This window comes from Branchiostoma lanceolatum, chromosome 14 (genome assembly GCF_035083965.1).
Source record: "Branchiostoma lanceolatum isolate klBraLanc5 chromosome 14, klBraLanc5.hap2, whole genome shotgun sequence".
NCBI lineage: Eukaryota > Metazoa > Chordata > Leptocardii > Amphioxiformes > Branchiostomatidae > Branchiostoma > Branchiostoma lanceolatum.
The window spans coordinates 420,969-435,351 of NC_089735.1; the positions used below are offsets into that span (position 1 = coordinate 420,969).

General features: G+C 40.8%; 1 protein-coding gene across 2 annotated transcripts; it reads right to left on the reverse strand.

Annotated features, from left to right (window-relative positions):
* Positions 1-3,177: 3,177 nt before the first annotated feature.
* LOC136448283 (AP-1 complex-associated regulatory protein-like) lies at positions 3,178-13,639 on the reverse strand. 2 transcript variants are annotated; one of them, XM_066447640.1, is made up of 11 exons: positions 13,432-13,639; positions 11,857-11,902; positions 11,189-11,209; positions 10,599-10,621; positions 9,662-9,758; positions 9,120-9,221; positions 8,728-8,792; positions 7,974-8,053; positions 7,414-7,506; positions 6,921-6,944; positions 3,178-5,997 (listed from the first exon to the last, which is right to left on the reverse strand). In XM_066447640.1, the coding sequence occupies exons 1-11, from the start codon at positions 13,476-13,478 to the stop codon at positions 5,696-5,698; spliced, it is 900 nt and encodes a 299-aa protein (XP_066303737.1). In that variant the 5' UTR covers positions 13,479-13,639; the 3' UTR covers positions 3,178-5,695. The 2 variants fall into 2 exon arrangements, with proteins under 2 accessions (XP_066303737.1, XP_066303738.1); XM_066447641.1 differs by lacking the exon at positions 6,921-6,944 and having other exon boundaries at positions 13,432-13,638.
* Between the last annotated feature and the right edge of the window lie 744 nt (positions 13,640-14,383).

Sequence of the window (14,383 nt, forward strand, 5' to 3'; positions counted from 1 at the left end):
CTGGTGAAATAAATAAACAACAACAAACAACAACAACAAGAGGAGGTGTGCGGTAAAAATATACTTTCTTTCACCTTCTCATTTTTTTCTTTTTAAATATCCATTTGATATTTAAAACGCTTTCGTCTTGCGAACAGGGGATGTTAGGGTCGAAACCCAGCTTTGGGATGTTGGTTTTTCTTTTAAAACATCCATTCAAACTATTCAGTCTTCCTCAGGAATGTCAATAGGTCTTATTTCTGCGCGTTTTAGGATCATCACGAACCTGCACTCATTTGACAAACTTCCTTCCAACATTTCACACCAACTATCATCCGATGGTCGCGTTGCCAGCTGCAGCTTTTGAAAAAAGCTAATTTTGTTTCTATTCTTCTTTCATTCTTTCTTTCATAATTACGACTGTGGACTGGTAAGGTGATTCGAAAACGAGTGACAAAGAATGCGTTTGGAAACGTTGAATTTTAGTTTAAACCCTTTCTAAAAAGCTAATGCGATGTGGTATATGGTAACGGGTATGTCGCAGTTGGTCTCGGGCGCAATCCAACATCCGACATGAACGGGCTTGGTAATTTATTGCTATGCTGTGCGCACGTTACATGTCGGTCACTTGAGTGTTAACAAAACTGCCATAGAGATAAATGAACATTATACTTTTCCGTTAAAGGTTGCAGAGGTATTTGATATACATCGGTCAAATAGCGAAATTATCAAAAAAAATGTCATACCAAGATATGTCTGGCCCAAAGCGTGCGCAGAAAAATTATATGTCCAGTAACAATGTTATAATGCACAGGAGACTCAATAGTGCTCAAGGCTCTATGGCAAGTTATACTGTGTAAATGTGGTTGGAGACATAATGCGATGCATGTTTACCTGTTTTTGTAAGCGTGCGGTTGTTGTATGAACGATCTTACCTTGTCCATCCGCAGTGATGAAGCAGGGACACATCATCACAAAGGAACAGACGAACAGCTGGAAAATATACATTTCCCGGCTTCTTTCCGTCGGAATCAGTCCAGTAAAAGATTAAAAAGTGCAGCTCGGAAAAATAGATGTTGTACAAAGTACAATGACTGAATGAGCCAGCCTTCTAACTGGGCATACCATTCGGGACATTCTGGAGGGTGAACAAATCTGCGTACGAAAAGTCAGGATATGTCTAGAACAGAGTCACTGGCGTTGACGCAACTCAATGCTTTTATTACAAAAATGGACACTGAAAATTGAATCCTTCTGTTTCGCGTACTACGTACGAAATGAGCTTCATCCACTTACTTTGAAATAATTTTCACATTAGAACCCCCCTCATCGTTGCAAAAGTAAAGTGGCCCAACTGTTGCTTTGAGTCAACAGTTGGCAAACAAAAAGGACAAAAGGCGCTGTGGTTACCTAGCAACAGCATCGGGTTTACTTTGCACATTTTTCTTTCTTGAAACTTTAGTGACTGCAGTAGGGTAAATCATGAAATAAAAAAATTCACTATTTATCCATGTTTACCCCAAGGAGGTTATCTAGACTATATAACCTCCTTGGTTTACCCATAGCTTTTGGTTAAAACCCCTTCATATCTACAACATTTTCGCATAGCTTAACTCCCCTGTACTCTAATACAATACACGCCATAGAATTCAGGGATGAAGTTTAAAATATTTATGGCGGCGGCTTTAGGTAACAATGAAGGGATTACTTTAATTACTTCCTGCAAATTTTTCAGAGAGGACCATGTCGTGCAGCCACGGGAATTATGTTTAGACGTGGTACAAATTACATCGTCATTTGTGTCCTTGTCGATACATGTATCTAAGTTCTGAACATCTCACACCATTAAGAAACGGAAATAAGAAATGACAACCATAAGCAGTGAAAGGTACTCCCACCTACCGTACAATTAAGCTGGTTATTCCTTTGTTGATATTTTTATGACACTGGTATATATATATGTATAAAGGTGAAAACACTTTCACTTTGGCCATTCCAAATGTTATAGTCTCACCCCAACCTCTGCTTGGAGTTTAGAGAAAAAATACGAGGAAACACATGTGACAAAATAATGGTTGTGGGTCGGCCGCTAAGTGAAGTTTGAAATATTAATTGCGAAGGCTACGTGGTTTGCCTATTGGCAGCCGACTCCCCTATCTCTATTTGGCCAATTTCTATTATTTTTCAAGCGATCCACGGAGCCTGGTAGAGGCTAGGCGAAGGCCACTCCTAACAATGGCTGAAGATCACCCAAGATTACTGATGATAGGATAGCATGTGTGTGGCCTAAGCTGTTATATTAGGAACGTACAGTTGGAATATATCCTGATGGTTACAGTTAAGATTTAAAATCTATATCCATCTTTTACTTAATTTCTCCATCCCTCTCTCCTTTTTGTCGTCCTTTCTATCCGTCTCTCCATAATTCTGCCCATTCCTTTCTATTCATCTTTCTCTCCATTCATTTCTATCATTTCCATCCCACTCAGAAATGATAGAAATAAATGGAAAGATGAATAGGCTCTCTCCGTCTTTTCTCTATAATTGTCAATTTCTTTCTATGATATCCCTCTCTCCATCCTATCTCTCCATCCCTTGGTGTTCTGTTTGTCACATGTTCATACTGTATGCCTCACAGCTTTTTGTCTCTTGCATGTTCAGACACCATCCGGCTGCGAGAATGAGACAATCATCCTCTGTCCGTTCTGAAAGACGCCGCGCCATCTTGGATTCATCCAGCCCACCAATATGGTGGCGGCATATTGTTGGGTCATGTGAAGGTACATGTAGTCCCATAGCCTTTTTGAGGCCGTGGGTCGTTATCTGCTGTGTAGTATAGTGCAATATGTTTCATGTCCTTTTATAATTGTATACTTCAAAATGTTCACTATATTTGTTGAAGAGATTCATCATTAACGCATAATCACAGTTACTAGAATATTCTTCAATCAGTGACAAGACGTACAGTAGAGGTCAAAAATTTGGAGGTACTTGTTTGTTACCTTTAAAATATGTCACTGATTGAAGAATATTCTAGTAACTATCACAATATTTGATGTTGTATGTATCTCTGGGGTGGGAGCTGGAAAAGGCGTTATCGCTTGCTCTCTCACCCCTTCTACATGTGTGGTGAATTTTAATAAATGAATAAAATGAATAAACCAACAAACAAGTCTTGCACATTCAAACATACATGTGTACCATAAAACATTTGATTTGTCTGGTTTATTGTTTGGAACGCAGCAAATCTTGCATGTTGAAGACTCATTTCTAATCTAAGGCTTGCAAATGTGACCTCAAACCATCGCAGCTCAATTTTCGTAATACTGGTTTGAGTTCTGTAACAATTCTCTAATCCGAGTCTAAAACTAGTGAATATAAAAGTCAGGATAGCATAAAACAGAAATTTGATATAATGTTGTTTTTTTCTCTTGTAGATAGATTTTATACATCTTTGAATGATTACTTTACTCCTGACTGATTCTCTTATATCATACAGTTTGTACAACATGTACATCATAAAGTGTTCTCACCAGGATTTTTTCACAGCATAGGGGCTGCGAAAGTCATGTGCGGAGTGCCGCAGACATGATCAGAGTAGGGAGTCCGGCCTGTTCCCCCGGAAAATCTTTAAATTCATTACCCAATGCATCACTTTTTCCTGCATTTTGAGGAATAAATGTCGTGAAGTAAAGTTCTCCCTCTGTCAAAGCCTCATTCTAAAGCAAAATGTGAACTTTTTATAAGACTTATGAAGGGTCACAAGGTTATTCCCAGGAAGAAACACCCATATGCTGGTTGAAACACAGCATAGGGGTCCAGATCACAGCACAGGAGGCCCCTATGCTGAAAAGGCCTGGCGAGAATACTGTCATACAGCGCAAGCACACAGAAAGGAAGCTTTTTTAGAACTGCATTGGGAAACTTTCATCGACTAAACCACAAAACTTGATTGTCAAGTGCACAAAAAGCATCATTCTCATGTAAGCTGACACCAAACGTCGGTCACTTTGAACTTGCAAAGACCCTAAAAATCTTGGTGTCTAAGAAATGTTTCAGTGTCAAATTTCAACAGAGATAACCAGTCTCAGACCATGAAATAGACAAAAACATGGTCTAAGGACCACAGGAAGAATAGCTGCAATGGACATTTTGAAGCTAATTTTATGGATACAAATAAACTTAAACTCCAACTCAACAACCTGGGAAACTTTTCTGTAAATCCAGTAGAACGCTAGGATACAGCAGTACAGTCAAACTTCCCGGTCCAACAACCACTCAACGGACTGAGGAAAAATGGTGACTGGGGGCCGGTGGTTAGAGACAAGACTAGTACTGGGTCTAAAGTATGTAAAATTGGACGGAAGTGTTTTAATGTGGATTTTAATGTGGCTTATAACATCGCAGAGTGGACGTCCCTTAGCCTGGCCGAAAGGCTGACTGCCGCAATAAACAGACGAGCCTGTAGACAGATCTCCATCTTCACTGCTACCTTGTCCCCCCAACGACCCGGAGGTCAAGGGACTAGGTAGGTACATGTAGGTAGGTATGACTGGAGATGGTTGGCCGACCAGGTTTGACCGTATCACCTGGCTTCCGCCATGGCACCTGTGACAGCTGGAACATGACTTTACACCTTCAAAGTGACAGATGTTGGAGAATTTGACACTAAACGCTTCACTTTTGGCAGCCCTTCCCTTCCACCCTAGCCCCCCTCCCCATAAGCACTCACAGTATTACCAGTCACAGTATTACCTGTCACAGCAAGGAGGTTTTGTCAAGTTAAAACCTCCTTGGTCACCGCGAGATAGAGTTCTACTTGCAGCGTCCGAAGGCACCGAGCTGAGATTGGACAGTCTGATTCAAATAACGTCTTCGGAGCGTCTCAAAAGTTTGCAAGCTTCTTACAAGCTTGTACCAACTCTGTCTGCCTATTTCATCCTAACCAGTATAGCACAATACAGCTATTCACTGACAGGCCAATAACACTACAGCCAAACCTGCTGAAGAAGACCACCCAGGGGACCAATCAAATCTGGTCTATTCAGACAGGTGGTCACTATAGACAGGGTTCTAAATACTTAAAGAAAATTATCTAATGGACACATTGGCCAGGTGGTCCTTATATAGAGGTGGTCATTTGTACAGGTTTGTCTGAACTCCACTATAGCAGTTCAGTCAGTTCATTCATAGCCTCTACCAGGCTCCGCCGGATGGCTGGAAAAATAGTAGAAATTGGCCGTAATAGAGTGAATAGTGTGCCAAGGCTCCGTCGATGGCATAATGTACTCCCTCCGTAGCTAACTCCCTTGGCACACTATTCACTCTATTACGGCCAATTTCTACTATTTTTCCAGCCATCCGGCGGAGCCTGGTAGAGGCTATTCATTCACCCTGTTACACTATTACCGTCCTCCAGAAAATTCTCCACACCACACAGTTATACAAAATTGAAAGGCATTTTGCATGCGACTAGATCATAGTAGATGGGAAGTTCTTTGAGATCCGTACTTTAGCGGTATGATATAGACCTACAGAGAGTACTTCTCCTTTACAAAAACAGGAAAAAACATTGCACTCCTCTAAGTTAAGCCGTTAAAGCTTAGAAAAAGACCTGCAAACTTTGAGATGCCCCCAACATAATTTGGCAGAAAGAACCTGACTATATCCAGCTACACTTTCCTACAGTTCCAGCTTTTCCCCACGACTCGGCAGATTATCTGTCCTGGTTGTCGTCCGAACCTATCCCATCATCCACCTGCAGCTTCCCAGCATGCCTCGCTTCCTTCCCAGGATGCCCTGCGGCCAGTTCGACGTGTTCCGGGACCGGGGAGGGAACCGCGGGTACGGTCTCCGTGGTTACGGTCTCCGCGGAGACGAACTCGTCGTCGTCCCACTCCATTTCCGTGGAGACGTTGCTCTCCAGGCGCCTGCGGTCCTCCGGGTCGTCGATGATCAGCTTCATGATCTCGACCTCCGTGTTGCTCCGCGCCCGGCGGAGAAGCTCCTCGCCCATCTCTGCAGCGGGCAGAGACGAAGGTCGTCAGGGTAAAGACACCGCAAGAGCAGATTAAACTTTAAAGCTTTTCTATGTTCAACTTGGTGAATAAGTAACATTGATTCATTCTCCAAGCAGAGGTTTTGGTCGGGGGGTAGTAGTGGCCGTTTTTTTTTACGTTGGCCTCCCGTACAACGTTAAAAAACCCGGCCACTACTACCCCCCGACCAAAACCTCTGCTTGGAGAATAACGTCGATTCAATATGCTGGTTCTTGATCAGGGCTGTCTCCAGAACCCGTCCCTCCGTTCCGGGATGGACATTTTCTTGTTGGGACGGACAAAATTCCACTTTCCCTCTGAAAATCTGAACTTACTTCATGACATGAAACTGAAGAAAATGTATTTTCATAAGCTTAAATTTAAAATGGCAAATTTTGACAACGAAAATCAACAACATGGGCTCCCAAACAATGAGTGGCATGAAAAAAATGTAAAGCTGGAGACAGCCCTGATGTCTTTAAAGGTTAAAACATGGCATCTTTAAGGGTTAAGACATGGCATCTTTAAGGGTTAAGACATGGTATCTTTAAGGGTTAAGACCTGGCATCTTTAAGGGTTAAGACCTGGCATCTTTAAGGGTTAAGACATGGCATCTTTAAGGGTTAAGACATGGCATCTTTAAGGGTTAAGACATGGCATCTTTAAGGGTTAAGACATGGCATCTTTAAGGGTTAAGACATGGCATCTTTAAGGGTTAAGACATGGCATCTTTAAGGGTTAAGACATGGCATCTTTAAGGGTTAAGACATGGCATCTTTAAGGGTTAAGACATGGCATCTTTAAGGGTTAAGACATGGCATCTTTAAGGGTTAAGACATGGCATCTTTAAGGTAACTTCTGGATGTCTTTAAGTCCCAAGGAAAAGTTGAAAGTGGTACAAACCGTCTGGGGAAAGGTTAGGTCCAGCTAACAGGAGAAACCACAAGAAATCATGGATAAGCCTGATTATTGGGTCATGGCAACAACATGGCAGCAACATGGCAGCAACAACGTTAACATGGCAGTTATGTAGCAGTAGTGTCGTGATTATGTAGCAATAATGTAGCAATAATCAGGTAGCAACAAACTTAGCAGCCATGTAGCAACAGCAACATACTGTAAAATCAAATATTGGATTTTGCAAAGAAATGAAAATCAGGCAAAACAAGGAAGTATTGGGTGGAACTCAAAATGAGAGGGCAGTAGTTTGCTTAGTTGCTAAACCTCGGACCAACTTTGAAAAAAATTCCTACGCCAGGTCCCATGGACATCATGCATTAACCCAACTCTGGGAGTCTTTAGATTGAGAAACAAACTCTCGACCTAGAAAATTCTGGACATTCTGATTTAACTTGTCAATTAACTCCAGACATAGCGGCAAGTCTTCCCAACTCACCTCCCAAATCTTCATTTTCCCACTCAAGGTCCAGCGAAGTCGACTCTCCGTTCTCATTGGTCGCCTCATCGCCGGGCGTGGCTTCTGTACCTCCTGCACATGGCAACAGTTTCCATGGTTACAGATTCCTCAAACACATATTCTAGGCTTCATTCCCTTCTGATTATTTCAATGGAAATAAAATGAATGACTAAGTAAATGAATGAATTGATTGATTAATGAATGAATGATTTTATTGCACAACAATTGCATCAGTGACAATGTATGGCAATTTACAGACAACATAGGTAACAATCTAGTTCTATCTAACAATATTTCCAGTTACTATAAGACTATATTCAGTGTGATCTACGGCAATTGCAACATGGAACTAATACAGCGTGTTTCTAGGCTAATTGTATCGGCAATAATGAATAGCAATTTACAGATAATGTAGGTAACAATCTAGTTCAATTGAAGAATATTTCTGATTACTACAAGGCTACATCAAGTGCAATCTACAGTATAGAAAACTACCTATTGTCTATTCAAAACTACTAACAAGGAAAACTGGTTCCTACCCTCCATGCTCTGCCTGGTGCTCATTGCTCTCTGTTTGACACTTTCCAGAAATTTCTCAAAATCCTCCTCCCCGCCAGCGCTGCAGGTTAAAACAGTACAAACATTGCTTATGATTCATAGTAAAGGTAAACGCAGGTAGGTAAAGGTACAGTAAAGGTAGTCCATAGCCTTTTGGGGGCTGCTGGGACAGTGGGGTGTTATCCACTGTATATATCTAAGGACATGGTTTTAAAGGCAGAGCCTATGCCTTTACTTCCACTGCCATTTAACTCCCCAACCGAAGCCAGGTGCCCATTTTTACACCTGGGTGGAGTGAGGAAAGTCGTGTAAAGTGCCTTTCCCAAGGACACAAGATCGGTGACGTATCAGAGGATTCGAACCCAGGACCTCTGAGTTATGGGCCAAACACACTAACCGTTACGCCAACACGACATATTGATTCATAGAGTAGTTCTGTAAATTCAGGTATGTTAGCAGGGGTTTGATTTCATGGTAGGAGTGGACAGGACGATTTCCCAGTGTTTTCAGTTTCTGTGAAACAATTCTGCATGCAGTAGTAATACATTGTCATGCATCTTTGCATATTTGTGTCACAAATCCGTGGTGGAGAGGTCACAGTAAAAATAAAACCATTGCGAACATTTCAAAATCTACGATTTATTTACAATTATACAGTAAAGAGGAATAATGCGCTTCAAACCGTCTGAGATTTAGATTAAAAAATCGTGAAGAAAACTGGAAACAGCGACTCACACTTCCCAGTCGTCCTGGTCGCCGCCGACCCACGCCTTGGGGCCATTCTTAGCAGCAGCCTGTTGCTTAAGGAAGTAGAAGGAACGTCAGAAAACATCTTAAAGTGTTAAGAAGAAACAACACGACACTTGAAATAAAGCAGATATGGCCTGGTGCATGATGGGATTGGAGGGAACTTAGAGAAACCAAAGGTCGCGACCTTATGTTCTTCAGAGCATCTTAAGAACGTTTTAAAATCTTAAGAAAGGAGAGAGTCGACGCTGACAAGTTCAAAATCAAGATGGCGTCTCCTCCAACCCACCACCACCATCCTAAACATCAGAAAAAATCAGAATCAAAATCAGTAAAAGTTTTCTAAAAGTCAGAAAGTTTTCCAGGGTTGCCATAGAAACCTCATCCAGAAGTTTCCGTTGCTTAGCGATGAGCGCCGCCTCCCGCTGCGCCGCGTAGAACGCCTCCTCCTCGATGCGCAGCTGCTCCTCCTGCGCCTGTAGCTATGGTAACGCCATGGAAACAACAGACGGTTGTCGCGTCAGTCGCAGTGTGAGGATTCGTGCATGAGACAGGAAGGCAAGAGTTCAAAACAGAAGGAAACTACAGAACTTTAAAAGAACTATCTGATGTGTGGTGGTAGTTAAGAAAGTCGTTCAATGTCTTGTCTTGTTTTGACTCAGTGTTAGAATAATATGTCACAATTTAGAATGTGAGATTCAGAAAGAGACTAAGATTTCTTACACTTTGTTCTTTTTACATGTAATACTATATGTACATGAAAATCAGAAGTTATTTCAACTGTTGTATCAAGAGTGTAGATAGCAGGTTTCAATGTGTGCGTGTGGATGTGTGCGTGTGCCTACATGTACGTGTATGTACGTGTATGTGTTTGAGTGTAAGTATGTATGTAATGAATGTATATAACGTGTATAGAGTGTACCTCAGCCTCTAGTTCGGCATCTATCGTCCTCTGCTGTTGTACCAGGTCGCTGTAGCGTTTCTGCTTTAGAGCATCGATCTCTTCCCTTGTCACCGACCTAAACACACCCAAACATACATGCAACACACATGGTGCACAGAGTCTTCTACATGCAACACACACATGTACAGAGTCTTCTACATGCAACACACTCATGTACAGAGTCTTCTACATGCAACACACTCATGTACAGTCTTCTATACGCAGCAAACATGATGTACAGAGTCTTCTACATGCAACACACATGATGTACAGAGTCTTCTACATGCAACACACACATGTACGGAGTCTTCTACATGCAACACACACATGTACGGAGTCCTCTATACGCAACACACACATGATGTACAGTCTTCAACATGCAGAGGTTTATATATAAAGCTCCCTCATACTGAATCACAGTCAGTCTAGACACAATTGCAATGAAATGAAGGAAAGACTCCCCAGATATACAGTGATTCCTTAAAAGGAAAACGGCAAAAAAAATAAAAATCTGACAAAATCTTAGCCATTTTTCTCAGCTTAAAATATTGAATCTATGAACCGACCGAACAGGTAAATTGAACATTCCTGAATGCCAATCTATGGTATAAACCAAGGAAATGTTCTTAATTACCGATGACAATAAAGTAAAAAAATATTCTCAGAATTTCTTTTTTTGCAAAACTAGAGAACACATCTGAAATGAACATGACAAACCGTGAACACGTGTAAAAATTGTGTTGGCCGCTATTTTTGCAGAACAAAGATGAAAGTGAAGAAAATGAGAAAGTGAAGCAGTTTTCAGAGAAAGTGAAGCATGCAGGTGTAAAACCAGGTGTGTAAGCCAGGTGTGTAAGACCAGGTGTGTAAGACCAGGTGTGTAAGCCAGGTGTGTAAGTCAGGTGTGCACAGGTACCTTCCTCTGTCTATGTTGTCATCCTGAAAAAAAAACCACACATGATGTAAAATCTGCTCATATTGCAATTGTCAGGTTAAGGAGACGAGAGGATAAAACACTACCTGAACATTATCATCAATGGAAATCTTACTTCAGAACGAACTTGAAATCGTCAAAAAAGTCAATAAATAATTTACAAAATCATACAGATATACTGGAAGGTAAATCTCCATGGATACAAAATACTGTGAAATCTGTAAAGTTTCAGACTGTCAATGAAGTTAAAGTGCTTTTTTCAAAACCTTGTCACACCAGACCAAGCCAGGCATGCCATAATCAGCATGATTTGTGTTACATATACATTCCAACACTCACAGATCTATATTTTGGGGCAATGGTCGGTTTTGTTAATTAGCCTTTCATTAACATCGTTAAAAACACAAGCCCTGATGCAACCATGACGTCCCATCATGCTTGCAACTCTCCGTCTCAGAGCTGTGTGCAAGTCACTTCAATCCCATCATGCCTCAGCAATGGTGCCACAGAGAAACCAAAATTATCAACTAAAGTTTAAAAAAGCAAATCAGTTCAAACTGCTGAGTTCTTACCTCGTCTATCAGGTTTTCAAACTGGAAAAGAAACGGTAGAAAAAACCGTTAGTTTTGTTAAGTTTTCTAATGCAATTGAATGTAAGGCCAGACCAATTTAATTTGTTGGTTTTCAGTTTTAAAACATGCTTAACTGGAAAACATAATGAACACAAAGCCTGAGGACCAGGTTCCTGCCTTCTTGTACAGTTATGGAGTGAGTACAGTCATAGTCAAGTTGTCCTCCCTGCTCTTTGCTTTTATGATGTCTGCTTGCTATGTTTGCCCCTTAGATTTTTGAGACCCACAGAAATGAATTGACATTGAAAAAATTAGTTTTCATTATCATTTCCTAATTCTTAATGGTATCATCTTCTTGAATTGTAATCCGCTAAAAAATTCATCTCTAAAATATCATAACAGGTTTTCTTCTGTTATGAACAAAAGTAAACAGGCATATCTATTTTTTTATCATCATCATTAAGACTTAGTACTTAGTAGTAGTCCACTGTGTTCTGCAGCTGCTATTCTCTCCACGTTGTCCGGTTCATGAAAAGCATCCCTAGCTCCCGAAGTTTTCTTTCTCTCCGCAACTATCCTGACATTAAGACTTAAGATGGGCTAAACTAAAGAAGACAGTTCTACTAAGTACAACTAGAAACAAATAATTCGGACATTAGCGTGGTTACCTCTATGTTTATTCTTGACCCTGATGTGAAATACGGAGAGCTCGTTCTGAAAAGAGAAAAGAAATAGTATGTCAATTCAATACTTGAAACATTGAACTTTATTTTACAAACTTATTACTATGAAGTACTTGGTAGGGACTTTCAGGGTTCTCAGGTTTACCAACATAGTCATTTGCATGTGCCACATGCCTTTAACTGTGAAGCTGGTGTTCATACCAAGAACGATTTATTGATATACATGTGTATATTGATATAATTTGTCCTTCAACTCGTCATACCGGATATATGGAGTACACATGCAACAGCTGGCCATGATGTGTATATAACTATTATGCCGAAGCTTTTTTATCAGATCTTGTTGTTGTTGTTGCCCTTGTTTAACGTCTATCATATTGCTAGACATGGTGTCTTGGTGCTGGGTTATGCTTGGTTCAGTTACGAGTCAATTGTCTCTCTAGGTATTTAACTCTTGGTGATTTAAATGATGAATATCAGATGAATAATATAATACGGACACAGACACTGTAACAGTAATTGTGTAGTTACAATAAACATCGACATCCGTATGTTTTTGCTACACAAGTATGCTAAAACACAACATCACACAAACTATAAACACAAATGTACTGATGCATTTTACTTGATTTTTTTTTTATACCAGCAGACTTGTCTCTGTGTCTTACTATGGTGAAACTTAGTGAAACTGAAGTCTGCAGTGTGAACAAGGAGTATCTTTGAGGAAGCTGACTTTTTCAAATTCATCAATTTCAGTGGGGGAATGGAACATCACATCAAGGAATTGTGTGGGGACAAATTTAGAACATTTATCAAATGTTAAGAGTAATAAAAATCATAGTTTAACTATAAAAAAACTAATCGAATCTGGATCTGTTACATGTGTTTGAAATGAATGTGAAACCAAGCACTAGTATATGTTACTAAATACTACTTCCTCAGTGAAACTTTATGTACATCAAAATTATGACAAGTTAAAATGTATTGTTTACGAAATGATGACGTTTAATAGAAATCAAAAGAAAGTCTTAACAATTTCCCCCTGACCAACTAGAAGTTCCTGTAGAGACAGAAATCATACTACTAGTATTAAGTCATAAGATGTGTTGGTTTACGACTTAATTTATGAATAAGAGTAGAGTAGATCATTTCAGCCAGGTAGGAAGATCTCAGAATGCTTCCAACTTGTTCTTATAATTAATATATAACCAACATTTTCTCTTAGTGCTGGTTATTAAAGTTAAGACTTGCATTTTTGTGCCTGACTACGTCTGTAGTCAGTTCCTCAACACAACTCACCTGTACACAGGTGAGACTAAGTTACAGGTGAGGTTCAGGTTACAGGTCAGGACAGGTAGCGTTACAGCGAAATTCTCAACAACAACGCAGAGAACAGCGTATCAGACATGCGTACAGCGTTCTACAGACGAACGTTACGCGTTTTTCTCCCTATTTTCTTTAAGCTTAGCCCTTACTCCCGACATTTTATTTTCACGGCACGTTGGTGCCTCACGTTCCAACCGTAAATGTTACAAATTAAACAAAGTCTGGAGGGCCCACCTGACTTGCACTTTCTTGTCGAACAGTTTTCCCAGACAGCTGCCCATGGCTGCCGAACTTCGCGCAAACCTTCCCTGCCCTCCCACAGTCCTGACGGCGCCGGTGGAGGACCTGCGGAGTCCGTAAGAAGGGTAAAACTGAGGAAACCGTGGCGGAAGACCTGTTGCTCTCGTCACCTCACCGCCATGATGGAATGGTCATATGACGTGTCAGCTCCACCGCAGGGAAACGTCAAGTAAACCAGTCGGCAACATCAAACAAATACTCCATAACGTAGCAATATTCCAATAGATATTCTATGAATGATATATCACAGGACTTTCATACTAAATATCAAGTCTATGTATTATGTAGCGTCTCTAGGAATATGTTATAGCAAGGCTTTTCTTTGCACCGGTTGGTTGCGGTTTCAGCGCACCTGTTAGCCCGTGCAGCAGTGCCGTCTAGCGGACAACAAAGACACGACACGCACGTACGAACTTGACCAAGCCACTCCAACGAGGAAGGTCCACTGGCACTGACTGCCAAAGTAAATTCAAACGTCAAAGAAGAAGATGAGAAAGAACAAAAATGAAGAGTCTATTTTTCGGTAGAACATACTCAGTGTGATAACTTTAGTTCATCCTTCCTGAACACGTAGATTTCATAATGAAGGCAACTTCGTTTTTGCCAAACTTTGTTGTTCTTTAATTCGCACGCTCGCATCAGTTTTGGGGTTCCCCATATGATGTCATCCATATAATCATATCAACATGCCCTTCGTTGAGGAAATTCACCAGTCACGTGTAATAGCAGTGACAAGAATATTCCTCAAACAGTGACTTAAAAAGAAAGGTAGCAGCTCCAAATTTTCGACGTCTTCTGTACGTCTTCTTCACAACATGGCCTTATTGACACTCGTACATGTTCCAATAAAACTGTCCAGTTACAGGTCCAGACCTGAATGCCTGGT

Excerpts from the sequence above, each read along its gene's own strand:
- LOC136448283 (XM_066447640.1), bottom strand. The coding sequence starts at position 13,478 with ATGGGCAGCTGTCTGGGAAAACTGTTCGACAAGAAAGTGCAAGTCAG. Across the intron at positions 9,759-10,598 it reads GACAACATAGACAGAGGAAG|GTCGGTGACAAGGGAAGAGA; the intron begins GTACCTGTGCAC and ends GGGTGTGTTTAG. Across the intron at positions 5,998-6,920 it reads ACCTAACCTTTCCCCAGACG|AGATGGGCGAGGAGCTTCTC; the intron begins GTTTGTACCACT and ends TGCCCGCTGCAG.